The sequence below is a fragment of the Kogia breviceps genome, chromosome 9 (genome assembly GCF_026419965.1).
Source record: "Kogia breviceps isolate mKogBre1 chromosome 9, mKogBre1 haplotype 1, whole genome shotgun sequence".
In the NCBI taxonomy this organism is placed as follows: Eukaryota; Metazoa; Chordata; class Mammalia; order Artiodactyla; family Physeteridae; genus Kogia; species Kogia breviceps.
The window spans coordinates 20023815-20051805 of NC_081318.1; the positions used below are offsets into that span (position 1 = coordinate 20023815).

A 27991-nucleotide genomic window follows, 5' to 3' on the forward strand; every position below is an offset into this window, starting at 1 on the left:
GCATCTGATGGATGGGTGAGAGCCAGTAGGTTAGTTTCGGCACAGCACAAGTTGGCCCCGGTCTATTTGAATTTTCCTGAGAGAACCTTTTGATTTCTCTGTCTCTGTTGTCTGGGTGGGAGATGGCAACAGAGAGACTTTCTCTTGGTTCCCTTGACAGGGGGCTGAAAAGGTCTCAGCCGGTGGTATACCACTGGGCCACAGGGTGGAGACTGTTTCATCTCCCACCATTCAACTGGCACCTCTGCTTAACATAACCGGACAGCTGGGCCTGAGCCCTGGTGAGCAGGAGATGAAAATCAGCAGCCGCCAGGGAGAAAGACACTCAAAAAAGGTGCTTCTAGCAAGGACGGTTGAAATATTTGAATGGTGCTTTTGATGTTTGTAGCACTGGCAACTATTGCCACTTGGTTGTTGGTGGTAAGACACATGGATTTTAAGAGGCATCTTGATTTCATATTGAAGGATGAGGGTGAAATAACCCTGTATATTTGATGAAATAGACTAAATTCTAGGTGGAAATAAAGGGAAAAGAGAGAGAGGAGCAGTGATAATTAAATGATATAAAAACATTTCACTGAGCTGAAGAAAGACTGGAGTCTGCAAATTGAGAGGCCTCCCTTTATTCCAGGGGGATTGATGAGAAAGGATGCACACCTGATCATAGACTGCTAGAATTTCTGAACTCTAAGGATGAAGAGAAAATCTTACAAGCTTCCCGACAGAAAGAACCACTGATTTATAAAGGAAAAGGGGATCAGTCTGGGTTTAGGCTTTTCTTTGCCAAACTGGAAGCTAGAAGGCAGAGTGACATCTAGGGATTCCTGAGAAAGGACTGAAACCCCCAAATTCTGTGTTGAGCTCTCATATACCTGTCAGGGTAAAAGAGAGACTCACAGATATGCAAGGATTTGGAGAACTTATTAATGTAAACAGCAGCCAGAATCCACTAAGGAGACTAAACTCGTCAGTTATTTTTACAGAGAGAATTTAATGCAAGAATTGTTAATGCAAAACAACAACAACAAAACAACTCAAAGACAGGGCTGTTCAATAGAGATGTAATGTGAGCCGTTTATGTAAATTAAAGTTTTTCTATTAGCCACATCAAAAAATATCTAAGATTTTATTTTCCCCAGTATATTCAAAATATTATATTTTAACATATAATCACTATAAAATATATTAGACCTACTACATTCATATTTTCATACTCAATATTAAAAAATCCAGTATGTATTTTATACTAACGGCACATCTCAGTTTGGACAAATCAAATTTCATGGGCTTGACAGCCACATGTGGCTGATGTGGACTGTATTGGCGAGTGCAGCTCTAAGCTAATCCCAGAGGTAGCAGTGGCAGGAAGCAGCAGGATTGGAAACACTGACGCTTGAAGGAGGGCGCTGTGGAACTGTAGTCCAGAGGAGGGGAGGCCAGTGGGTCTGGGACTCAGATTTTTGAGGAGCCTACCGGGAGGCAGGGCTGGTGTTTCCAGAGTGAGGTGCAGTTAGGTTGCAAGTTTGAGCAGACTGCAAACTGGATTGGACTGCTGCTGTAGGAACAGGTGCTGCTGCTAGCCTGAAGCAATGAGGCCTGAGCAGTGCTTCAAGGCATAGACTGCAAACTGGAGAGTTCCTTTTCCCTCCTCCAGCCTGTGGTCTCCCTCTGGCGCCCTCTATTGGCAGAGCCTGACAGGAACCCAGCTGCACACCAGAAATGGGATTTAGAGACTCGCTGCCACTTCACAAAGCAGACGATAAAGAGGGGTGTGAAGCCGAGTCACAGCTAAGTATCGGACACGCTGGTCCATCTTAGGAAGATTCTTAAAGAATTCGAACCAAATTACAAATTAATTATAACAGAGATCTTAAATAGGGAAAGATGGAGAGGAGAAGCAGCACCCATGAGAATCAACCTTTGCACTGTCTACATGGATGATAGATGGGGAACATCTAATAAAGCTGCTACTAAGGATTCTTGAAAATGAAGAGTAGTTCTTAATGAGAAAACTAGGAATTGTATGAATGTAAAAGCACTGAACTCTTAGCTAAGAGTTGGGGGTGGGCAGTCAAAGTATTCAAATGATTTCATCTTACTGAGTTTGCAGAGGGTGGTGGTTGAGAAAATAGTAGGAATTTTGTTTTTAAACAGTAGTAGGGAAAAAAGCATTTGTGAATGTTCAGGAAGAGGATGACCACAAATCTCATAGAAAAAAACCAAAGATCTTTTTGAGAGGGGAAGAGAATGTGTCGTAACTTGATATAACTGGGAAAATAAGGAAAGGGTAAAAAGTAATAAAGCAAAGTAAGATTAATAGTAAACATAATATAAAAGGAAAGAAATAAAGTTAGGTGTATCCGTTTCTTACTGTTAATAATTGTGCCCGGCCACAATTTTCCATTTAAAGATCAAGGCTGCCAGATTATATTAAACACACACACACACACACACACACACACACACACACACACACAGAGCAAGAGCTATGTATTATCTGTGTGACATGCAGTTAAAGTAATTTGTTTTAATCTTAATAAAAGTTAAAAAATTAATGGATTGGCAAAGCTGTACCAAACAAAGATATGAGAAAAGGTACAAATGAAGGTTGGAAGCGCTAAACAGAATAAAAAAGCACAATTATGTAATGATAACAACCAAAGTTTATAAAGACAGCAGTCATTAATTAACCTTTATGCATCAGTCAAATTAGCAGCTCAATATGGGAATCAAAAATGATTAAAAATTCAAAGACTACTTGATTTAAAAAATAATAAAGGACTTTATGTAATTATTCTTTCTTTAAAAATGTTTACTCTAGGATTGATGGAGGAGTCTGCTAAGCTTTAACATTTCAGCATCTACCATAAAAAACACTGGAGTGAGTTAGGTGGTATGTGTATCTGTGTATGTTTGAGAGGCATAATGCAGGTGGAGGGTGAGAGGTTGCAGTTTGGTTCAAGCTTGAAAGTCCTTTGAAACAGAAAAAAAGAAAAGTATTGATTCTTTGCCCTACAAATCTTAGAAAGGAGAATGGTAATATCTTCTCTCTCTCTGGCCAAAAGTTTGCCAAGAATTACCAACTGAACAAGAACAGTTTCAAAATATGTGTCCTGGCAAAAATGTGTCTTTTTTTTTTTTTTTTTTTTTTTTTGTGGTACGCAGGCCTCTCACTGTTGTGGCCTCTCCCGTTGCGGAGCACAGGCTCCGGACGCGCAGGCCCAGCGGCCATGGCTCACGGGCCCAGCTGCTCCGCGGTATGTGGGATCTTCCCGGACCGGGGCACGAACCCGTGTCCCCTGCATCGGCAGGCGGATTCTCAACCACTGCGCCACCAGGGAAGCCCCAAAAATGTGTCTTTTAACAAAAGGAAACATAAGTGCAAAAAACACTGTAAAACGCTTGATGTATCTTTCGTATATGTTAGGATACTAGGATGCTGTCACTTCTTCAGAGACCAGGGCCCTGAACCAGGGAATGTTGTCCTGGTTTCCTGTCTTCAGCAGGCAGCCATCTCATGTTGTCATCTGTCCCCGGCTCAGGCCCATCGGGGTGAGGCAAGTGCTTAATTGCCCCGCTGGGCTGATGAAAGGGATTTGCCCCAGAGACACCTGCACTTGACCTCTGGTTCGTTGTTCCTCCGGGGACTCTGTGGTCTTCCTCCAGCATCTCAGTAAAGAAACAACCGCAGCACCCATCCAGTGTATGTTCGCAAGGGAGAGGGGTGTAGATATTTTCAAAACAAGTCTTCAGTAGTAACAGGTCATGCATGGGCATTTCCTTCCACTACTTCTATACAGCGGTTTATTTTTCAAGCCCTGCTGACACGGCACAGTTCAGTCGAGTGCTTCTCTGCCTCCCTGCTCCCACCATTGTTCAATTGTATTTTGAATGTTTTGACAATTGATGTATACTTTAAGGTAAAAAGATGATTATTGTAGTTTAGGATGCCTCTAAATATTCAGTTTAAGACAGATAAAAAAGAGGCCTTAGGCCCTTCTAGTTAGATGCAAGACGAGGGTGCTTTGGGGTATGGCGTAACTTCCTCCTGGGGAGTTTAATTGTGTATTCCTGAGGGAGGGAGGTGTGTGGGCCATGGATATGGTGACGTTAACTTGTGAACTAAAACCAGAATTCTTTTCAAATATAGATCTTTTTTCAGTGCAGTAAGAGAATGTATTTGATAAGAAAATGGTCCGAGAAAATCCAGGACAGGTAGAACTTGTTCTCAAGTGAGACTTGAAATAGGGACTCGAGGTGCAAAGTAATATGCAGTATGTAAAGGAGAGGTGATCGTCTGGAAGGGGGAGATGAGAACCATTTAAGATTATAGCTATGGGTAATCCCTCATAATAGTTGTAGGCTTCCAGTTATGGGCTGAGTTTTTTTCCCTTAGGCATCATTTTGAAGCTATGCAGGAAAATACCCCCAGATCGTGAGTAAATTTTAGCGTGCTTTAATCACTTTTTAAAAGTATTCTTGTGGAAAGGAAGGAGACATTGATTGTTAAATTCTGAATGACATTTTAAATGATATTTATCTAGAAACATAGATGACCAAAATAAATGTCCTCTTGGTTGTATTCAGAACCAGGTCTTAATGCTGGTTAAATAATACTGATTTACTGTAGGTTTGCTAGATTTCAGTCATTCAGCGTTCCAAGACAGTGCCGTTTCTTTCTAAATTACCGTTATATAAAGGGTACCTGTGTTCCATCATATTAAAGTCTATTCATTTCTTTCAAAAATATTGATTGAATGCCTGCCAAGAGCCGGGCACTATTTAGTGTCTCGGTTACAGTGGTGCATAAGACAAAGTTCTTACCCCCCTGGCTTACATTACAGTAGTATATATATATATATTATGTGTTTGTGTGTGTTTGTTCACGGGTATATCTTCTGTACGAATGCAGGCTCCGAAGTCAGCGTGCCTGGCTATACCTCTCACTGGCTTTGTGACCTCGGGCAAATTACTTACAAGTTCTGTAAGCCTTAGCTTTACCTAACTTCTCTGTGCCTCAGCTTCCTCATCTGAAATACAGCAATTTGATAGGGTTTTTGTGAGGATTAAATGAATTACACCTGTCGAGTGCTTAGAACTGTACCTGGTACAAAGTAAGCATTAATAAATGCTCTTTATCTGTTATACAAATAGATATTACATCTCTATATACATGTATAGATGTTACATATAGATACATATTATATGTGAGTGTAATATGGTTATATTAATGTACATTCATCTTTATGTGTTTATTTTGGGATCTCAATGCATGTACATTTCCTTCCAGGATTTGAAATAATTTGAGCTGAGAAATTTTATTAAGCTTGCCTTGTACTTTTATTTTGGTAAAGTCTTATTCATAGAAAGCTGTATACTTGTTCTGTCACTATTTTTAATAGTATAATAATGAGTTTGTTGGATTACTGGCTCAGCTTTTCCATTTAAAAAATGAGTAGTAAACAGTATTTTGAATGCTGGTTCAGCATGTCCTGACAAAGTATGATGCATTAAAATAAAATTCATCATTAGCATTAAAGATGACCTTTGAGGTTGCAGTCGCTCATTTTTCTCTTCCGGTGTTTGAAACAGTCTGAGTCAAGTACATTGCAATACTATGCAGATATTGTCTGTGTGTAATGGTCATAGTTCAATTTTAGATAAATCATTTCCTCGAATCACTTTATCTAGAACAATCTCAGTTTCCCATTTATTCTCACCCATTATCTGAGGTTCTTATCAACGGTTCCCTCAGTAATATAATGGCCTTTATTATATTAAATTATAAAGTAATTTTCTAAGCTAGAATTGTATAGCATTACTACGTGTCAGCCTACATGAAGATAAATCTGAGTGTTTGTGAATGGCCAGGTTCAGAGAAACATTTAGGGCCATTGAAAGCCAAACCCCTTTGGGAGAGGGCTGGTTTGACTCTGGCAAACTCTGACTTGACATAATGAAAACAAATAAAAAGTGAGCTTCTTTTAAAATAATTATGAATAATATGATTTTTAATAACTGTCCTTATATGACCACAGAGGTGAGTAATGTAATGGAAACAGATTCCCGTTGGGGTGGTGGTGGTGTTACTCTTCAGGAGGTTTCAGAACCATGGCTTTGGAAATCAGATCAGGTCATTTCATGTCTCCTGTGTGCTTTTCCACATCTCAGTTTTTCTCATGTTAAAGGAAGATAGTAATGCCTCCTTCCTCGAGGACAACAAAGTTGAATATATAAAAAATGCCTAGCTAAAGTTATCTTTAAAATACCTTTCCCATTTTCTTAAAACCTTTAGGTTCTTTCAATAAAGTAATATTGGTATTATTAATATTACCAGTTATCTATGAGAACTGAATATATTTGAGTAATTATTTTAATTATTATTTCCATTTAAAGGACATGTTGTAATATAATATTCATTGTAGGAGATTTGGCTGGTTTTTAGAAATTCATTTTGCTGGTGTATCTTAAATCTCTTACCTGATTGAGAATATACTGAGAACAAGAGCTAGGTTGCTAGGGCTTGAGGTATAAGGGCAGAGCTGACTGGTATTTGTTTCATTAAGCTTAGGCAAGCTATCCAATTACTTAATGCAAATAAGAAAAGTTTACACTAAACTCCTACTTCTTTGCTTAAAACTCTAGAGAATTTAAATGAGGAGAGATATGTATTTAAAAGAAGAAAATTTAAATGAAACTTAAATCAGGGGCTTAATGTAGAATAATATTAGACCAGCAGATCTGAAATAATAAGTAGGAAATGCCAGTAAATAAAAAAGAGAATGTATTCTCCAAGATACTTGGTACGTTTAGTTTTATTTTGAGGTAATTCTTAAATCTTTGGAAACCCAATAATGAAAGACTTACTTTATCTCATACCTTTTTATTTCTTTACACGTCACACGGACCTTAAAAGTAGAGGTTCCATTGTCAAAGAGGGCTTCACCCCTCTTTCCCTTGGGGAGTGTTTGCAAAACAACTTGGCTTTGGATCTACACTCAAGGAGGCTGGTAGCACTCAGAGAGGCCCAGAAAAGACAGTCATCACATTGGGCTCAAAATAGGAGAAAAATTGGTTGATCACACAGCCACTGTCTTTCATAGATGGCCACTGAATAGAAAAGCCTGATGGAATATAAAAGCAAGGGCCCTGAGAGGAAGCTCTGCAAAGAATTGGGAGCCCCTGAGAATACAAGCACATTTTCTTTGCAGAGTAGATGTAGGTCGTTAAATGATCTCAATGAATCCATAAAAGAGGAAGCTTATTCGAAGAAAATATTGCTATAAATGCTTTATGTGGAGCGGGGAGAGGTGGGGAAATGAGGAATAGTGCAATTCAGACATTTCTAGTCTATTGCTTTTATTTCTGAAGGCGCTGGGCAAAGCTCTATTAGTTATACCATTTTTTTCTGAAACTCTGCCCTCCAAAATAATTTGAAAGAAAGCGGAACTTTCTTCTAAAATTTTCTAGATTTTTTTCCCTAAAATTGCAAAGGTGATTTTAAGCTTCAGGGACCCTTCCAAACCTCACACTAATGTTTATTTTGTGTGTGTGTGTGTGTGTGTGTGTGTGTTTGAAGAGAGCTCTCAGTGTCTAGGTTACCCAGCCTTTGGTATCTGAGAAGGCAGTACAGAAGTTTAACTACAGAAAATGATTGCTCAGTGCCTCTGGAACTGACTGATGTTTCCTCTAAGACAGTTTTTCCTTTCTGATGTTGCTCATTTTATGTTTCTTAGATTTCAGTTTAGGTATCAGCTCCTACCCATATAGGTTCATGGCAACCTCACCTTTTACAAATAATGAATTTGTCAGAGTTGAAGCTTCATGAGGGTAGGTGTCTCTCTTGCTCACCATTTTATTCTCAATAATCAGAATAGTGCCTGTCACCAATAATTATATACTGAATGAATTTGTGAATCCCATTTACTTCTATCTAGTGTACAGTTTTTAATCAAGTAGTTGGAAAACTCTAAGGGCGAGACTAGAAATATCAGTGCTCATTGAGTGAAACTTAGAAAATTTTGAGATAGTACTCCTTCGTTTCACTTATCCCGACTCTCACGTTTCTCAAGAAATTTTGGAATGGAGAGTAATATATTTAATATATGATGTTTGTAAAACTTTTAACTGCAAGGGACCTTAGACTGTAAAACTCAACCTTCAAATTTTAGGGCTGAGAAAACTGAGGTTTATTAGATTGTACCACTGAGTTGCTGATAGGTAATGATAATTTGTTCTGGGCCCTACTGTCAGACTTCTTGAAGATACAAAATTCTGTTTCATAAACAGTCACACACAGACCTTGCTTCTTTTCATTTTATTTTCAGCTATTCCTTTAGAACTAACTTTGAGAATTTGTACAGGTCTATTTGTAAGGATAAATGAAAGTAACTGTAAGAATTAGGAAAGGAAAATTTCTTTTTGGTCAATTTGTGCCCCTCGCAATCTCTCTTCAGCCAAGAGTCGAGCATAGTTAGATGTATTAGGTATTGAAAGAAAGCGAAACTTTCTTTTAAAATTTCCAGATTATTTTTCTAAAATTGCAAAGGTGATTTTTCAGGGACCCTTCCAAAGCCTTGCACTAATGTTTATTGATAACTCTGTGTGCGTGTATGTGTGTGTAAAACACACACATACACGCACACAGAGTTAGGTATTTCAGAGGCTCTGAAATGTTGTGGAATGTAAAACGCCCATCTGTTTTAGGTTAGTGTGGTCTGGGATCATCACACTTGTGACACTTAACATCATGGTGGCTCGGCCTTTGTAGGGCTCAGTTTGTGTCTAGTTTTGTAAATTCCTCAGTCTTCTATTTTCTGTAGCTTGTTTTCCATTTTTGTCTGTGGTTGGAAATATGCCACTCATTCATTCATGTGTTTACTCAGGTATTTTTTGAGCAGTTACTGTGTGGGGCACGCACTGTTTTAAGCACTTGGGGATACAGCAGTGAAAAAAACCCAGACCAGGTCTTCACCCTTGTGGAGCTTAGAGGCAAGTGGGAAAGAAAGAAAGGAGCATGTGCAAGGAGGGGGCTGCTAGAGTCATTATAGTCAATTTACATTTTAGGGGTCCTTGATCATAAAAATAAAGCAGAACTGGGACTTCCCTGGTGGCACAGTGGTTAAGCATCCTCTTGCCAATGCAGGGGACGTGGGTTTGATCCCTTGTCGGGGAAGATCCCACGTGCCGCAGAGCACCTCAGCCCATGTGCCACAACTACTGAGCCTGTGCTCTAGAGCCTGCGAGCCACAACTACTGAGCCCACGTGCTGCAACTACTGAAGCCCGTGCACCTAGAGCCTGTGCTCCGCAACCAGAGAAGCCACTGCAATGAGAAGCACTGCGCACCGCAAGGAAGAGTAGCCCCCGCTTGCCGCAACTAGAGAAAGCTGGCGCACAGCAGCGAAGACCCAACTCAGCCAAAAAAAAAAAAAAAAAAAAGGCAGAACTTCTTATTGGTGAAAAGTTGGGGGGAAAAAAGATGGAGAGGACAGAGCTATATGTGATCATGGTGTATTTAGTGAATTTGGAGATTTTCTTCTTTTCAGAAACTCACTGCTTCGTCTGTATCACTGACCCCATAGTGGGTACCGTTATTATTACTGCTACTTACCTAATGTATTGAGTGCTTATTATGTTACAGGCATTGTACTAAATGCTTTCTGTATGTAGAATCCTGTAAGGTAGGTGTTACATCAGTCTGTTTTATTCATGAGAATAACAGGACCTAGGGAGGTTAACTACAGTATTTACTCAGCTAGTAAGTGGTAGAGCCTTGGTTTGGACCCAGGAATCCAACTCCAAAGTTTGTGCTTCTGTACCAAATACTGCCAGCTGAATAATCTTTATTTTTTATAACACTGAAGACTTCTGTGCTTATGATATTGCTTTTTCATTAACTTGCCAAACTTTATGATATTTCTTAAAGTTGAGGTACTTTTAACTCCATTTGTAATCGAAATTTATGCCATATGCAGGTAAACTCAGAAAAAAATAGTTATTAAAGTGAACAATACTTTAAAATTTGATACACCAAATGTGGAAGATATGAGAAAATTTAGTTGTACAGAATTCACTTTATGTTCAAGAACTAATAATGTAAGTTTCATACTAGTTTGATATATGTATGTAAAGTGTTTGCACAGTGTTTGCATATAGTAGGTGATCCATAAATGATAGTAATTTTAATTTTATTTTAGTTTGCACCTCACTTGTAAAATAGGTAATGTCTTTTACTTTCAGGTGATAGGCTGGTAGAGATGCTATAAGTGCCTAGTTTTCTAATCTGGTACGATAACTTCAGCAGTTATCCGCGCAATATCCTTATGTGGACCACTTTGTTTCTTATGTTGCTTTCTTTTTATGTAACTCCAGGATTTATTTGGGTAAAAGTATATTTGTTTCCTTTATTTATCTTTATTCAAGACATAAAACCACACAGGTTTAATTTTTTAGGGGGGAAGCATTATAACTCTGAATATATTTTACAAAGTGATTTTATCTGTTGGAGTTGATTTGTGAGAATTTCAGAGTATCAAGGTGATGTAGCAATTAAAAAAGAATAACCAAAAATTTTATTTTCCTATTTCTTTTCAATAATCTTTTTAAAAACTGATTTTTTTTTTTTTTTTTTTGTGGTATGCGGGCCTCTCACTGCTGTGGCTCCGGACGCGCAGGCTCAGCGGCCATGGCTCACGGACCCAGCCGCTCCGCGGCATGTGGGATCTTCCCAGACCGGGGCACGAACCCGTGTCCTCTGCATCGGCAGGTAGACTCTCAACCACTGCGCCACCAGGGAAGCCCTAAAAACTGAAATTTGATAGACTAGGTATTGAGTTCAATTTGGTGCTCATCATTCCCACTTAAAAAGTCGATTGCACTCAGAATTTCACTTATACCAACGTAAAAAGTTTACTTTTTCTTTTCTTTTCCAAAATCGATTTTATTGCAGCCAAAACAGTGGAATTAACTGTACATAATAAACTATTTTTTATACATATGTATACACACAGACACACACAGACACACACACATTTTAAGTTGTAGGGAATAAAGTTTGTTTTGGCAAAGAGTGTTAAACAAAATTAAAGTTGCATACATTAGTGACATAACTCAACATCCTTAATTTCGTATAAGTGTGACACATTTTCTTGCTTTCCTGTGTTCTGCTAAATCACCATCACCGGACTTCCCTGGTGGTGCAGTGGTTAAGAATCTGCCTGCCAATGCAGGGGACACGGGTTCCAGCCCTGGTCCAGGAAGATCCCACATGCCGCAGAGCAACTAAGCCTGTGCGCCACAACTACTGAGCCTGCGCTCTAGAGTCCGTGAGCCACAACTGCTGAGCCCGTGTGCCACAACTACTGAAGGCTTCGTGCCTAGAGCCTGTGCTCTGCAACAAGAGAAGCCACCGTGCAATGAGAAGCCCGCGCACCACAACAAATAGTAGCCCCTGCTCACCGCAACTAGAGAAAGCCCGCGTGCAGCAATGAAGACCCAACACAGCCAAAGATAAATAATAAATTTATAAAAAAATAAAAATAAATCACCATAACTTAAACTGCTTTCTAAAATTGATACGCTGAAATTTAATTTTACTGTTTTCGCTTATGCTCTGATTCCAAACAGGACTTTTCATAAGCTACTTCTATCTCTGGGTCCATCTTATCATCAGTATCATCCAAGTATGACCACCCTCAGATAAATCTGTTCCATTTTCTTCATAATCTGGAAAAAAGTCTTCTCTTTCAAGTAACTCTTGATATTTCTCTTGGTAATCTGGATCAGCTGCAGTGAAAGGAACACCATCAGATGTATAAAATGTTGGCTCATTCATAAAATATTTAGGATCATTTTCAGGTGTTGCTTCCTGTATGTTGAAGTTGCGTGGACTCTACCCCAGTTACTTGACCGGAGTTGTACAAGCTTCAAGAGCATCTGTTTTACATCTCTGCTGCAATTTGCATCTAGGACAACATTTTCAGTTCTCTGAATAATTTCTTCCATATCGTCTTTCCTTCTTCCTTCCAGGCATCTTCTGAAACTCACCCTGTCAACTTCAGTAATTTTACCGCACAAATTAAGTTGTCATCCATAGGATTAGAAAAGAGGGCATTCAGCAACTCCCGAAGACTGACCTGAAGAATGTCTGCCCTTGTAACCTGTCCGTTTGTTCCTTTGATCTCCAGGTTAAGATAAAGTTCTCCCAGAAGGGGGAGTACAGATGCATGGAATCGTCTTTGAGTCACTTTATCCCCTTTTGCAGCTTGATCTTCAATTTCACATTCAGTCTTTGTAGTAGCAGTTGGCGGAAGTTGTCACTCTGTGGGCTAAGTGTCAGATGATGGGACAGGTAGTTACAGAGGCGAGCTCCCATGGAAGAGAAGTTTGGGATAGATGTGGCCTGTTGATGGATGAGTTCCACAAGTTCTTGCAAAGCATCATCTGTTGTCAACCAGCCATTCAGGGTCTCCGCAAAACTGTTCAATTTCAGTTTCAAAACTGCCAGGCTGCTCTGAAAGATGATTCAAAAAATCCTGGACATATTCTGACAAAGTGGGATAATCCTCACAACCATCCTCATAGGATTCTGTATAATTAGAGGAATAACTTGATGGGTACAATTCAGGGGCGTTTACAGACAGTTTAGACATTAATACAGGAGCCACAACCACCTAGGGTTTAGCCATTGTTGACTCCAAATCCTGCTGTGGGATATTACCCTGCGAACTAGGTGGAGCTTTCAGGGGCCTTGTTTGTTCCCTGGCGGCCCGGCCTACGTGAGGTTCCCTGGAGAGAAGTCCTTACTTTTTCTTTTTAAAGCATTGCTTACACCTTTGGGATATGATGGTATAGAGGGGTTATTCTCTCAAAGAAGAAAAGGCAATCAGAAAATCTTTGTCCATGAGATTAGACTAAGATGTACTCTCATTCAGTGACTACTGAATACCTTTATGTACCGGGCGCTGTGGTGAAGATGGTGCCAAAGTCATTTATCCTTGTCATGCCCAGTGGAGGGGTTTTAGTGGATTTTAACTTAGTGTGAACTAATTGTGTGATGAGGTTACTGATAGACCCTAATGCAGTCAGATGCTTCATTAGTAGAATTAGTGTTGTGTGGGAATCTTGGGAGGTGAGGTTCTGTTGTCTTACTTTGCTGGACCATGTCTGCAGTGTTGCATTTAGTTTGGAGCTAAGGGACAAATTGGACTCATCCCACAGGTGAGGAGCCCTGCTATTGAAGGGTCTGGCCATTTTTGCAGGTAAAGACTGTTGGAACATTCGCTGGGAGGAAGGATCTCTTAACTGTGTTTTTAGTTCCTGCCTTAATGTCAGGTCCTTGAGGACAGTGACTGGTGCTTGTCAGTACTGTGACATCAGTGCCTTGCACGTTGCCTGGTGTGTATTCAGTAAACAGTTGAGTCAGTTTTGATGGGAAGATGATGGTTACCTTCAAATATTTGTCTTGTGGATGGCTTTTTAATTAGATGTATTACTGCTCTCTCCATAGGGCAGAGGGAGGCCCCAGGGACCGAATATTTAGGTGGGCAGATTTCAAGCTGATATAAGAAGATCTTTGTAAAACTAATTCAGCAGTCACATTGATTAGCCTCTTGATGTATTTGAATTCTGTTATTTTTAAATGCTTGAGTAGAGGCTGCTTGAGGATTTACTAGAAAATACACCTGCTTTGGATAAATTGTAGGCCAAGATGATTTCATCTACTAAATCTGTGGCTTTAATGTATTTCATTAAAAAAATGATGTCAACTACTAAAATCTTTTCTTTTTTTTCCTCTAAGTTAGACCTTTGTTATTTTTTTTTTACAGACTAAAGCAAAGCAAAGAACTGGACTCAGAGAAGGCTTTTGCCAGTGAGCAGTTGACCAGAGCTATTCTTCGTGAGAGGATAACAAATGAGGAGGAACGTGCTAAGGCAAAGCACCTGGTGAGTATTAAAGATTTAGTGGAAAGGTCTTGTCTACAAGGAAACTTGTGATGTTTGGGAAAAGCTTGCCAACTTTCAGTGTGGATGATATTCATGTTCTCTTTGCTTAGATTTTCTTTATTTTTGCCTTTTTATAAGTGGCTGACAATTTGCTCAGATTAACCATCAAAGACTTTAAGGCAGGTGTAATGAGAATTATTGAAGAGAAGATCAACGGGGAGACACAAGCATCTTGCCTGAAGGGAATTGTTTGCTTGCTCCCATCCCCCTTGCTTTTGGTTTCATTGTATTTGAAACCTCTGGGGTGAGCAGCCTAGCTTGTTTCTCTCCTTCCTGGCAACCACCAGATATTAGCCTGGGAAGACTCCAGCAAAGGTGAGTAAAGTGTTTGTTTCTTTCTTTCTTTCTTTTTTTTTTTTTTTTTTTTTTGCCATACCACACGGTATGTGGGATCTTAGTTCCCCAACTAGGGATTGAACCCACACCTCCTGCACTGGAAGCGCGGAGTCTTAACCACTGGGCCGCCAGGGAAGTCCCAAAGGTGAGTAAGGTTTGAGCAGTCGCTTTCTGGGCTTCAGAAAGGGGAGCCATTATTTTTATAAGAAAGGAAATAATTTTTGCAAAGAAAATATTTTAAAAAATTTAATTTTAAAAAAAGATTACATAAACATGTTTAAAAATGATTATTAGTAGAAGAAAATTTAAGAGGCACCCATAAATCTATCATTCTCACGTCACCACGGTTTACACCGGGGTGTTTCCCTCTAGACAGTTTTTATTCCTGGGTCTGTTCCCTATTGAGGACTTTGAATAGTGCCATACACAGTGTTTAGCATGATGAACATTTTCTTTATATATCACCGAAATGTAGTTTTTAATGGCTGAACAATAGTGTTTTCTGCATGCAACATGATTGATTTAACAACTTCCCATTGTTAAATAAAAGTGCAGCCGTTCTGGGTGAAGCCTGGGGTCCTGACTACTCAGCCCTCACTTTAGCCTTCCTAGAAACCCTCGTATCACTTCTCTTAACTTCTCAGAAGCTTTAGTGCTTGGAATATGGCTGGGAACTCATTGGAAAGATAAAATGTGACTCTATAGTGGAGAACTTGGGATGCAAGACTCAGGGGGATGTCCCTAGTTCAGGCAGCTGGGGATCATTAACAATATAAGAAAAGAGTCAGTTTCTTTCCTGTTCTTTCCGTTGGTCCTTCCTTTGAGAGGCTAACGTATGACCAGACACCAATAGAGAAGATACAAGTAAACCAGTGTGTAATGAATCCATTTCTCCAGCGACTAATCCAGGATCCAGGCTGAATGGGTGGGCAGTGAAGCCAGAGTGGAGGTGATGGACTAAGAAAGGGAAGTCACGGCGCCATCACGAGGACACACACATTGAGTGGAACTGAGGCCAAGAGATGTGGAAGGAAAGTCATTCGTTGTGAATGGGGGATAATTTCAGAATTAAAGACGTTAGGTGTTGAGTAATTCAGTCATGACATCCACTGTGCTCCCAAGTTTGAGGGTTGTTTTGAGGAAGTTGAAAACAGATCAGGCCAGTGTGTTGAAGGGTCATTCCCACGTATTTTACAGCCTCCCCATTTGAAGGCCAGGGATGGAGTGGAGAGTGTTAACAGTGCTTATGGTGGAGGATGGTTGGGGAGCAAGCTTCTCGGTTTCTAGTGGGCAGAAGACTCCTTGGTTGGCATTTTTCTTTGTGCCCCAGCTTTTGCCTCTTCTCTTTGAAGCACTCTTTTCTCTACTTTTCTCGGCCTAAATTTGAATATATTGCCTTGTTCTTTTAGTTCAGAGAGATAAGCAGATTGGGATTTTTCAAAAAGCTCATTAAATGCACACACAGGCACTTGAGATGGCATAAAAAAGGAGAGTTTTCACAAGAAATGTGAAAGTATAAAAAAATTTCTTAACTAACAGTAACTAGAATATTATGTAATGTAGTTGGGTTGGAGCAGTGTGTCTTCACATTTTTTCCTTGTACCTTATAAATCCTCTCTATTTCCTTGTCTGTCTTTTTGTTTTCAGGTTAAGCATAAGAAGCTGGCATTGTATATTCTGTTTTGTAGGTCTCTTCTTTACTGATTCAGGGTTTGTAGGGTATGGGTGGCAAATTACTGTGCTCAGAACTCCTGAATTTCAGCATCTATCATAATATTGGCTAAACAGAGCCCTCAAAGCATGTTGAGACTAAAAGTAGAATTTATGTGTTAGTATTATAGCTGATTCAGAGGTTCCCGTCCTGGCTTGAGCGTTCTCTGACATTTCAGTGATAGTTCATGACCACAGCAGTGTAGGGACCTGGTGACTCCCAACTGATTTACCAAATTACCCCCTTTATTGTGGTTATTCATTATTGTAGAAGACATGCATATTCATTGGGTAAGGATCAGAAGATAAATACAGAAATAATAAGATCAGTTAGATTACCATTATCCAGACATAATTACTGTTAGGATTCTGGTTTATTGCTTTGTATTCCTTTTCATATTACTGAGTCTGTATAAAATATTTATATTAATATGTATATTTGTATTTCTCCAAACATAGATAGTAGTATATATAGTTTTATATAACTCCTACAGTAACCTTCAGATTATAAAAACTTAGACTATATGATAAAGGTCTTTCTATACCAGTAAGTATGTATTTGCATGATCACATTTAATGGTTGAATGTATTTCACTGAATTTTCCTCTAATGATTAACATAACACAGGGATATTATAGAAAATTTAGAAAATGTAAAAGTCACTAAGGAACCACCTCATATCCATTAGGGTGGCTACTATTGAAAAAGAAAAAACAGGCAGTAAAAAGTATTGGCAAAGATGTTCTGGGAATGTAAAACGGTACAGCCACTTTGGAAAATAGTATGGTGGTTCCTCAAAAAAATTAAAACTAGAATCACCGTATGATTCAGCAGTCCACTCTTCTGGGTTTGTATCCAAAAGAATTAAAACCAGGACCTCAAAGAGATATTTGTACACCCTTGTCCATCGCAGCATTATTCATAATAGCCAAAAGGTGGAAGCAGTCCAAGTGTCCATCAACAGATGAATGCATAAAGCAAAACGTGTTATATACATACAGTGGAGTGTCATTCAGCCTTAAAAAGGAAGGAAATTCGAACACATAATGCAACATAGATGAACCTTGGGGACGATATGCTAAGTGAAATAAGTCAGTCACAAAAAGATAAATACTGTATTACTCTCCTTGTATGAGGCATCTAGAGGATCCAGAGACGGAAGACGGCAGGGTGGTTGCAAGGGGCTGAGCAGAGGGGGGAATGAAGAGCTTTTTCGTCACTAGAAGTCCAGCGCGCTCTCCGCTGCGCTGCAGAGCCACCTGGATCTTTTTAATGGGTATGGAGTCTCAGTTTTGCCAGATGCGAAGAGTTGTGAAGATTGGTTGTGTACCAGTGTGAATGTACTTTACACTCTGGAACTTAACACTTCTAAATGGTTACAGTGGTAAATTTTACATCATGTGTATTGTACCATAATTAAACCTTAGAAAAAATTACTAAGGAAATAGCCTTGTTGCATGTATAGTTAATGTTTAGGGAGCATAAAGTAAGTTCTTTCTGCTCCTCCGCCCCCGCCTGCCACGTAAATAGTCCAGGTTTCAGATTCTTCATCCCACCATCCTGTATAACATGTGCTGTGGAACGTGACTTCAAGTCTGTATTATCTGATAGTGCCTTGATCCCCAGCTGTGGGAGGGGGCACCCTCAGAACCCACGACTCTTACGAGTGTCACCCTAAGAATTGTTCTGCTGTGCGTGCTGGACCCCCATGGCTGCCATTCTTAACCCTAATACGTGGGACTCTTTTGAGTGATGGCCAAGCATTGATTTGTTCCTCTTTATTTAGTACCCCAATATTGCAGCCAACAAGAAAGTAAAGGCTGGATTTCACACATTTGAAGGAATTGGAAGGCTGTCTTTCAGTGGAACTAGGGGGACAAAGAACCCCAAACTGATGTAACGTTAGTGCCGTGAGATAAAACTTCTCCTCCCCCTTCCCGTTTTCCGCCCACGAACCGTTGACATTTAGATTGCTGTCTCCTTAGATGTGAGTCCAGGCTTTTTTCCACCCACAGTTGTAGCAGCGAGCTTCATTGAAGCTCTTTGAAGGGCAAAGTCATCATGGCCCTGTTGCTGAAGTTTTAAAATAGGATCAGATGAGAACTTGGCACTTTGGGAGAATTGAGTTAGCTGGAGAAGCCGTTGAGTCCTGCTCTTGATTCAAGAAGAGTATACCAGTCCCTCACTGTACCTCTCACTGACCGCTGCCAGTATTTTCATCAGCTGTTTCTACCCAGAGGTTTTGGAGAGGCAGTTTACTGACAACTGTATCCACATGAAAATGTTAACTAAAATTCACATGAAAGGATTGTGGCTTAGGAGCAGGAAAGCAACCCTGTAAAAAATGAAGACTAATTAAAAGGACAGAGCCAGGAAACCTGTGAAGTTAATGTGACTTGACATTTGTGTATCTTTGAGATCTCCTACATCTGAATCTAATATTTGCTGTGTCATTAGATTTTTTTTAAAAAAATTAAAGAGTAGGGGGTTGTGTTTATTTGACTTTGCAGTTATACTTGATTTCTTTTTAAAGTGTCAGTTAAGTTTTTGACTCTTTCTGTCTTATTAAACAATGCTGGTTTAACATTAGTCATTTCTTGTTATAACCACAGAACTGTGTAGTATTTTTTTCTTTTTTAATCTAAACTTGAAGCCACAATTTACTTACTTAAGGAAGTATTTACTTAAATATTCTGGAGCTTATAAAACTAAATGTGAACTAGTTTCCTTCACTTTTTGGACCGATATGTTATTGAGTGCTTACTGTATGAAAAACACGGTGCTGGATACTAAGGATGTATAAACGAAAAAGACAAAATCCATAAGGAATTAGTGCAATGTGGGAGACAGATACACAAAAAATAATGTTGAGAAGTGCTAAGTCTGGGACTTCCCTGGAGGTCCAGTGGTTAAGACTTTGCCTTCTAATGTGGGGGTGTGTGGCTTCAAGCCAGGCCAGAAAACAAAACATAAAACGGAAGCAGTATTGTAACAAGATCAGTAAAGACTTTAAAAATGGTCCACATTAAAAAAAAAAAAAGAATCTTTCTTTCTTTTTCTTTTTTTTTTTTTTTTTAAGTGCTAAGTCTGTGACAGAGCCGTGCTACTTATATCCTTGTGAGTGTCCTCACTTAAGTGAAAGCAGGGCTTTACTTTCATTTAACCCATTGCTGTCTGCATTCATTCATTCACGCATTTGAGAGCCTAATGTATAGCGGTGCCTGGTAAAGAGTAAAGAGTCAGTAAATGCTTGCTGATTTAATAGATGAAGAATTGAATTTACTCAGGTCGTAGAAATGGGAGGAGAGGATGTGGGGAAGACGAGAAAAGATTTTCAAGGGAGGTGGTGCCCTCGTGGAATCTTGAAATGTGAGTAGGAATTGCCTGTATGGTTGAGGAGTAGGGGTGGTCCAACCTACAGTATTGCAGATAAAAAGCATGGAAGCCTGGGGACACCGGGATACGACAGGGAGTTGCTGAGTGGGAAGTACAGGGTAAGGAGTGTTGAGGGATGAGGCAGAAGAAGTTAGCAGGGCTAAGATCATGAGGAGCATGTATGCAACCCAAAGAACCATGGACTACATACACGCAAAGGTTTGAAATGCAGTGGCAGATGCGGGCATTTTGATAGCTCTCTTTTTTTTTTTAAACATCTTTATTGGAGTATAATTGTTTTACAATAGTGTGTTAGTTTTTCCTTTACAACAAACTGAATCAGTTATACATATACATATGTTCCCATATCTCTTCCCTCTTGCATCACCCTCTCTCCCACCCTCCCTATCCCACCCCTCTAGGTGGTCACAAAGCACAGAGGTGATCTCCCTGTGCTATGCGGCAGCTTCCCACTAGCTATCTAATTTACATTTGATAGTGTATATATGTCCCTGCCACTCTCTCACTTCGTCACAGCCCACCCTTCCCCCTCCCCATATCCTCAAGTCCATGCTCGAGTAAGTCTGTGTTTTATTCCCGTCCTACCACTAATCTCTTCATGACATTTTTTTCCCTTAGAGTCCATATATATGTGTTAGCATACGGTATTTGTTTTTCTCCTTCTGACTTACTTCACTCTGTATGACAGACTCCAGGTCCATCCACCTCATTATAAATAACTCAGTTTCATTTCTTTTTATGGCTGAGTAATATTCCATTGTATATATGTGCCACATCTTCTTTATCCATTCACCTGTTGATGGACACTTAGGTTGCTTCCATGTCCTGGCTATTGTAAATAGAGCTGCAGTGAACATTTTGGTACATGAGTCTTTCTGAATTATGGTTTTCTCAGGGTATATGCCCAGTAGTGGGATTGCTGGGTCGTATGGTAGTTCTATTTGTAGTTTTTTAAGGAACCTCCATACTGTTCTCCATAGTGGCTGTATCAATTTACATTCCCATCAACAGTGCAAGAGGGTTCCCTTTTCTCCACACCCTCTCCAGCATTTATTGTTTCTAGAGTTTTTGATGATGGCCAATCTGACCGGTGTGAGATGATATCTCATTGTAGTTTTGATTTGCATTTCTCTAATGATTAATGAGGTTGAGCATTCTTTCATGTGTTTGTTAGCAATCCGTATATCTTCTTTGGAGAAATGTCTATTTAGTTCTTCTGCCCATTTTTGGATTGGGTTGTTTGTTTTTTTGTTATTGAGCTGCATGAGTTGCTTATAAATTTTGGAGATTAATCCTTTGTCAGTTGCTTCATTTGCAAATATTTTCTCCCATTCTGAGGGTTGTCTTTTGGTCTTGTTTATGGTATCCTTTGCTGTGCAAAAGCAACAATAGCTCTCTTTAGTGAAGTGTGAAGGGTGGAATAGAAGAGGGAATGAATGGAAACAGAGATCATCCATCCTCTTCTGTGTTGCCCTTCACACATTTATAGGGCACCTACTATGTGCTACGTGATGTCAGTTGCTGGGGATGCAAAGATGAATTAGATTTGGTTGCTTTTCCTAAGTCTCCACATCTCCAGTCAAGTATAGGGTGTGTGGGGAAGGTCATTCGTAACTCGGATTTTTTTTTTCCTACTTAAGTTATAATTTTTGAATTTGTAATACCTCATAGTGTTTAGAAAAAAATAACACAAAAAAATTAGGGTAATTGGATGCATAAATTCAGTTTTTGCAAATTTAAGCTGCTGTTTCACCAAAATGTCACTTTTCATCCCCAGTTTCCCTTTTGTCTGAAATGCTCTAGTGAAGCAGTCAAGAAGAAGAATTGATTAATTTTGTGCTGTGTGCTTTTCAGTTCTGTGTTTTGTTTGTGCTTCAAACTGTGACAGTTGAAATTTCATGGTAAAGAGGAAAAGGTTTTGAATTTGGGGTCTGGAGGAAAATGACTGAATTAAAGGAAATAGATAAGAGTAACCACTGCTGCCCAAGTATAAGTGAGGTTCTGCCTAAGGTCAGAGAATACACTTGGGGCTGTAATTTTGAAATGATCAACCTAGTTCTTGCTCGAAAGTTCTGTGTTGAAGAAAGGTAAGGGTGATCACTTGGGGCTTTTAGTCTCATTAAAATTAACCAGATAAATGAAGTTGCAGTGCTGCACTGGTTGTCCTGGGTTCTTTTAGTCTCATTAAAATTAACCAGGTAAATGAAGTTGCAGTGCAGCACTGGTTATCCTGGGTTCTTTTGTTGGGCACTTAAAAATCCTTTTTAAAAATGTTTGCTATTTTGGACTTCCCTGGTGGTGCAGTGATTAAGAATCCGCCTGCCGGGGCTTCCCTGGTGGTGCAGTGGTTGAGAGTCCGCCTGCCGATGCAGGGGACGCGGGTTCGTGCCCCGGTCCGGGAAGATCCCACATGCTGCAGAGCGGCTGCGCCCGTGAGCCATGGCCGCTGAGCCCACGCGTCCGGAGCCTGTGCTCCGCAACGGGAGAGGCCACAGCAGTGAGAGGCCCGCGTCCCGCAAAAAAAAAAAAAAAAAAAAAAAAGAATCCGCCTGCCAATGCAGGGGACATGGGTTCGAGCCCTGCTCCAGGAAGATCCCACATGCCGTGGAGCAACGAAACCCATGTGCCACAACTGCTGAGCTTGCACTCTAGAGCCCACGTGCCACAACTCCTGAAGCCTGCATGCCTAGAGCCTGTGCTCCGCAACAAGAGAAGCCACTGCAGTGCGAAGCCCGCACACCAAACGAAGAGTAGCCCCCGCTCGCTGCAACTAGTGAAAGCCTGTGCACAGCAACGAAGACCCAATGCAGCCATTAAAAAAAAAAAAAAAAAATTTGCTATAGTTTTGGGGTGCAATTTAGTAGTTCAGTTATAATCTCTCTTAATACACTCCTTCTGGTTATATATGCCCTGGGCTGGTTTTCTTGCTAATGACACAAATCCCCAGTTGTTCTGACATGCATGGCATATTAATTTGCTTTGAATGCCAAAAATGAAGTTAATGATTTTGAGCTTTCACTTTCGAGGACTATTTAAATATAGAATTTCTGCTTTATGTCAGAGATTTAAGCCATTTAGGCATAAGATATTGTCCTCAATGTTATTGGTGAGAATGGGACCTAGGATCCATCTGCCAGTGCATCCTTCCTGTCTCTTGCTCAGTTCCTATCTTACCAGGAAATGTAAAGGGCAGCGGCCCTCAAGCCAGGTGGGAGCAGAGGCACACGGCATCATTTTGCCTCCTGTGTAAATGTTTGGATTCAGCGGGCCATTACAGTTTCCAGGACAGAGCATCCGTATCGCATCTTCTCCCTTTATGTACTCTGTTATCTTGGGTGCTCTTTACCTCCTGTGCGTGTTAAAGCAGCATTACTGTTGTCAGCTGGAATGCATACAGCCCTGTGAAGATACTGTGAGCCAAATATTCCATGGAGTGGCAGGGCAGCTTCTGGTACGTTTGTTTGTCACAGTAGTAGACAAAGCGAAACAAGTTTTGTCTCAGTGTGCCAACCTCGTCCTTACGTTAAGAGCCCAGAAAGAATAGGACTGCCGTTGCCGATTTCAGTATTGCTGGTATGACGAAATCTCAACCAGATGAATGTATTTCTCAAATGTATGTAGTCAGACCCCGTCCTCATCAAGATTTGCAGGAATACCTAGGATCTTAACATTACCAAATAGCCTGAGAGAAACCTGATGTCATTGCTAAACAGATACTGAGGGGGGTCTAGAGGAGAGAATGGCCGAGCGTTCTTTTCAGAGAGGAGATTAAATCGCACTGTCGAGGTTGGTTGAGTCTGTCCGGTGAACACAATGTAGAGGTGACTGCAATTTGCTGATGTTGCTTTTTTTTTTTAAAGGAACTATCTCAGTCTGTGTGACCTGTTGACAAAGTGATTAGAGAAGAGTTGAGTATAATGCTGTTGATGTTCTTGCCAACAAGTAGTTGTATTTAAAGAGCTGTGAGGAGCAACTGCTTAGAGTGTGCTGTCTGTTGTCATTCTGAATGCACTTTAAAAATTCATCAAGTTTCTTGCAAACTAGTTGGCTCAGGGCAACACCTGTTGAGTGGTGTCATATGTTGTATCTCTGCCATAAATAGCTTATTGACATCCCATCAGTTGGGTCATTATGGGTGTCAAGGTGAGGTATGGAGAGCATTGAATAAAAATCCATAGGTAGCTAAGGTGCAAAGGGCTGGTTTTAATTCCATCTCTTTATAATGCCCTGGCATTTATTGTTAACTTATTTGCTTCACTGCCTGGTCCGCAATGAACTGTCATTAGGGCCTTGGAATTTTATTGAACTGACATCATAATCTCATCTCCTACTGAAGAGGCTAAGAATTATGGCCCTCAGTGTTTGCTTTAACCTGTAACAGATTAAAAGTTTAACAGAAGCATAATGAAGTCTATCAATCCTTCCAAATCCCAAAGAAGATTTTGCACATTATGTTTTGAATGAGACTCTAAGGCAAACATGCTCCTTTTTGTTCAACAGCAGTCTTTCCAGTTTGTCCCCCTGGCAAGTCTCAGAACTGTCAGTTTTTTGTTTTTAATTTTATTTATTTTTGGCTGTGTTGGGTCTTCGTTGTTGCGCGCGGGCTTTCTCTAGTTGTGGTGAGCGGGGGCTTCTCTTCGTGGCGGTGCACGGGCTTCTCATTGCAGTGGCTTCTCCCATTGCAGAGCATGGGCTGTAGGCATGTGGGCTTCAGTAGTTGTGGCATGCGGGCTCAGTAGTTGTGGCTCACGGGCTCTAGAGCACAGTCTCAGTAGTTGTGGCGCACGGGCTTAGTTGCTCCACGGCATGTGGGATCTTCCTGGACCAGGGCTGGAACCCGTGTCCCCTGCATTGGCGGGCAGATTCTCAACCATTGCGCCACCGGGGAGGTCCCAGAACTGTCAGTTTTGATATAGCCTTGGAGAATTGCTTTCAGCCTGTGGTGTGTGGACCTCTAGTTTAGTGAATTCAGTAGTAAATTGAAGAGCAGTAATGTTTACTAGGTGACATACCATGTGCAGTGAGGTCTGCTTCATTTTTGTTTATTGGACATTAAATTCTTCACAATGCTGAAGAACATCCTTGAGCAGCTCTGTATTTATTTCTTTTTTGTATCCCTGCTTTTGTTGCTTAGATATGATTCCTAAATGGGATTGAGTTATGTTCTTTCTGTGTTTCTTGATGTTTTGAACTGTGCCCTGCTTTGGGGGGTGGGACGGTTTATTGTCATGTAGCCTGGGCTTATTCCCTTCACCATAAAGACTTTCAACATTTTGTTCCTGTGTGACTCTCTCCACGATTTTCTTTACTAACTATATTTTAAGGATGACTTCTTCTGAAAATACCAAGGGGCAGAATCACCAAATGAAGTAAGGCCTTCATTCTCCAGAGAGCAGGAATCTGTTTACAAACCTGCAGTATTTATTACGTACCTCATTCAGCTCATTCATCATTTTAATAGAAAAATGAGTCATTTTAGATGATTCTGAAATAGTGCGAGGTAAGCTACATAGCCCCAGGCAGAATATGATTTACTCAGCCACCAAGCTGTTTTCAAAAAAATAAAATGGAATGATCAGCACCAATAATTTATGATTACTTGTGGTAAACTTATCAGATGTTTTCATTGTCATAGAAATTTGTTGATGAGATTAAAAGTTTAGAGGAGTTTTCTAGCAAAATTCTCCCCGTTCGTCCATCTTTTATGACAAGTGGCTGCAAGGTTCTATACTTAGCTGTGTGTTTAAATTTCCTCTGCCTCCTTAAAACACTGACCGTAGGGCTTCCCTGGTGGCGCAGTGGTTGAGAGTCCGCCCGCCAATGCAGGGGACACGGGTTCGTGCCCCGGTCTGGGAAGATCCCACATGACGTGGAGCGGCTAGGCCCGTGAGCCATGGCCTCTGAGCCTGCGCGTCTGGAGCCTGTGCTCCGCAACGGGAGAGGCCACAACAGTGAGAGGCCCGCGTACCGCGAAAAAAAAAAAGCAGCAACCAAAAAACACTGACTGTAAATTTAATTCCAGATTTGTGTTGAATATTCTCTTGATAAGAAAGAACACCAGTCAGTGTCAGAGGGCCAGTTTTATTGGAGATTATTATAAACCTATTTGTATACATTTTCTGCTTAGACATTAAATGTTGATCCTTTTACAGTTTCCTTAGCCTGTCTGATCTCAGGAACACGGCTAGTTGATGGCCTGGAATCGTAACTCCGAAATCGAAATGAGTCACAGGGGTGTTACTAGATAGTGCCATCATGCTCATGGCCTATATTAATAACCAGCATCACAACAAAAACAGTTGGTACTTGTTTCTAGTATTCCTCATTTAACTAAGAGCTTTCAAGTCCAGCAGCTTACTTGGTGTTAATAAATGTTTGATATGGGTAGGACATCTATTATTTCTGTTTCAAAAAGATTGTAAACCCAAAGGTTGCACAAAGATAGAGCCAGAGCTACAAATTGGATCCCTACTGCCTAGGTGATGTTATTGGCACACAGTTTAGCAAATTTAGTTATTATTATGTTTTTAGCCTGTAGTGGATTGGGCCCACTGTATTAGAAAGGGTGAGGGGCTTTTAGGCACAGGCACATGGGCGGAGCAGAAATTACCACAGACATAAACACAGGCATCCCAAAATCACACATATGATGAGCACACGCAGGACTGCAAAACATCATAGCGTGATGGGCCTACTCCACACAGAGGCAGGCAGCCCTGGCCACTCCCACAGGCCTTGTGTGTTCCTGCCTAGTGAAATAATGTATTCATGATCATAACACTATTGGGTTAAGAATAACCTGTTTAAAAGCAAGGACTGTAGTAATACATATTAGAACTAAAGTTTCCATCTAAACGGTTGTGAATTGAAAAAGCTTTTGGCACTTCAGGTAAATTTCACTACTCCAAAAAAATTCTCTCCTGTGAATCTCTGCATTGCAAAGAATAATGAAGTGTTAACTGTATACTTTTATAAAGTCTATTTTGAGTGGACTTAATTAAAAAAAGTTTGTTATGGTCTGTTCTATTTTGGGAGAGGTTGATAGAGATACAAAAGGACCTGGTTTATAGCAGCTATTCATTCCCTTGACCTCAGAACACCGAAGTATAAAGGCAGAAACTTTCCTTTTTTTATGTGCAGTGTAAACTTTTTATTTTCAGGGGAGGTAAGAGATGATTAGGTTATTTTCTACTTTGCATAATAAAGATGCATTAGTCTGGCAGGATGCTTGTTGAGGGGACTAGAGATAGGCTTGGTGCAGTAGATTATAATTTTTAAAAAATTAATTAATTGAATTTTGGCTGCGTTGGGTCTTCTTTGCTATGCACAGGCTTTTTCTAGTTGCGGAGAGCAGGGGCTGCTCTTCATTGTGGTGCACGGGCTTCTCATCGCCGGTGGCTTCTCTTGTTGCGGAGCATGGGCTCTAGGCGCCTGGGCTTCAGTAGTTGTGGCACGTGGGCTCAGTAGTTGTGGCTTGCGGGCTCGAGCGCAGGCTCAGTAGTTGTGGCACACAGGCTTAGTTGCTCTGCGGCACGTGGGTTCTTCCCGGACCAGGGCTTGAACCCATGTCCCCTGAATTGGCGGGTGGATTCTTAACCACTGTGCCACCAGGGAAGTCCCTTGCTGCAGTAGATTATTTTTAAGAGTAAATGTAATATACGTTAACTATGTCTACTTCACTCATGCAGTGGATTCAGTCAGTTTTGTGGTTTGTGTTTTCATTGAACTTTGGAAAAATTCCGAGTGATGATATTCCACAGGTTTTTCTTGTAAAGTCTACACACACGCATGTGTGTGTGCACACACATAGACATGTTTTTCTGAATCGTTGGAGCGTGGGTTGCAGATATCATGCCAGTTAGCCCCCTTAGTATTTCTACCTGTAAAAAATTAATGTGTGTTGCTTACATTACCAAGTACAGTTGTCAAAGTCAAGAAATTTTACATTGATGTAATATTTTAATTTTTAACCAAGATTCCAATAATGTTCCTTATAGCAAATTTCCCTCCTGGAACAGGGTATATTCTAGGGTCATATATTGCATTTATGTAGTTGTCATGTCTTGAAACATTTTAAACATGATTTGCAAACAGTAGGATCAAGACAGGTACTGTGTTAACCTCAATTAATGAATTCTTGCTGTCATTGCTAGAGTTTTAGAAAGATGGATGGACACAAAGAGGTGAAGAGTTTCATTCAGACATACAGATTAATATTGTGGGTGAAGGAATAATTGTTTTGGATATTTTCTTTATATGAACCCAAACTAAAACAACTTAAATGCTTTTGCCAACATCTGTGTAGATTCCATGTCTTTGAAATGTAGCAGGCATCCAAGTTGTATCATTAAAAATTATTAGAGAGTAAACTGTTTTACTGTTTTTCTCCAGAGTTTTTTGAACAGTAATTTTATCTGAAATATCTTTCCCTCCGCACCTCCCCTGCCCCAGGCGCCCAGGTACTGCTCCATGTAATTTTAGACAAATTGTTTTTCTTCTTTTTTCTTATTTTGTTTCCATTTGTTTAAAGTGAGGACAAGGTT

General features: G+C 40.3%; 1 protein-coding gene and 1 pseudogene across 11 annotated transcripts in view; one reads left to right on the forward strand and one right to left on the reverse strand.

Annotated features, from left to right (window-relative positions):
- CHCHD3 (coiled-coil-helix-coiled-coil-helix domain containing 3) overlaps nucleotides 1-27991 on the forward strand; it is a 429385-nt gene that overhangs the window by 92239 nt on the left and 309155 nt on the right. For all 11 annotated transcript variants that reach the window (XM_059074418.2, XM_067042128.1, XM_067042130.1 and 8 more), the window contains exon 4: nucleotides 13829-13946. In XM_059074418.2, coding sequence (XP_058930401.1) covers nucleotides 13829-13946 — 118 coding nt within the window. The remainder of the gene's footprint in view (nucleotides 1-13828; nucleotides 13947-27991) is intronic.
- Nucleotides 11594-12703, reverse strand: LOC131762721 (polyadenylate-binding protein-interacting protein 1 pseudogene; annotated as a pseudogene).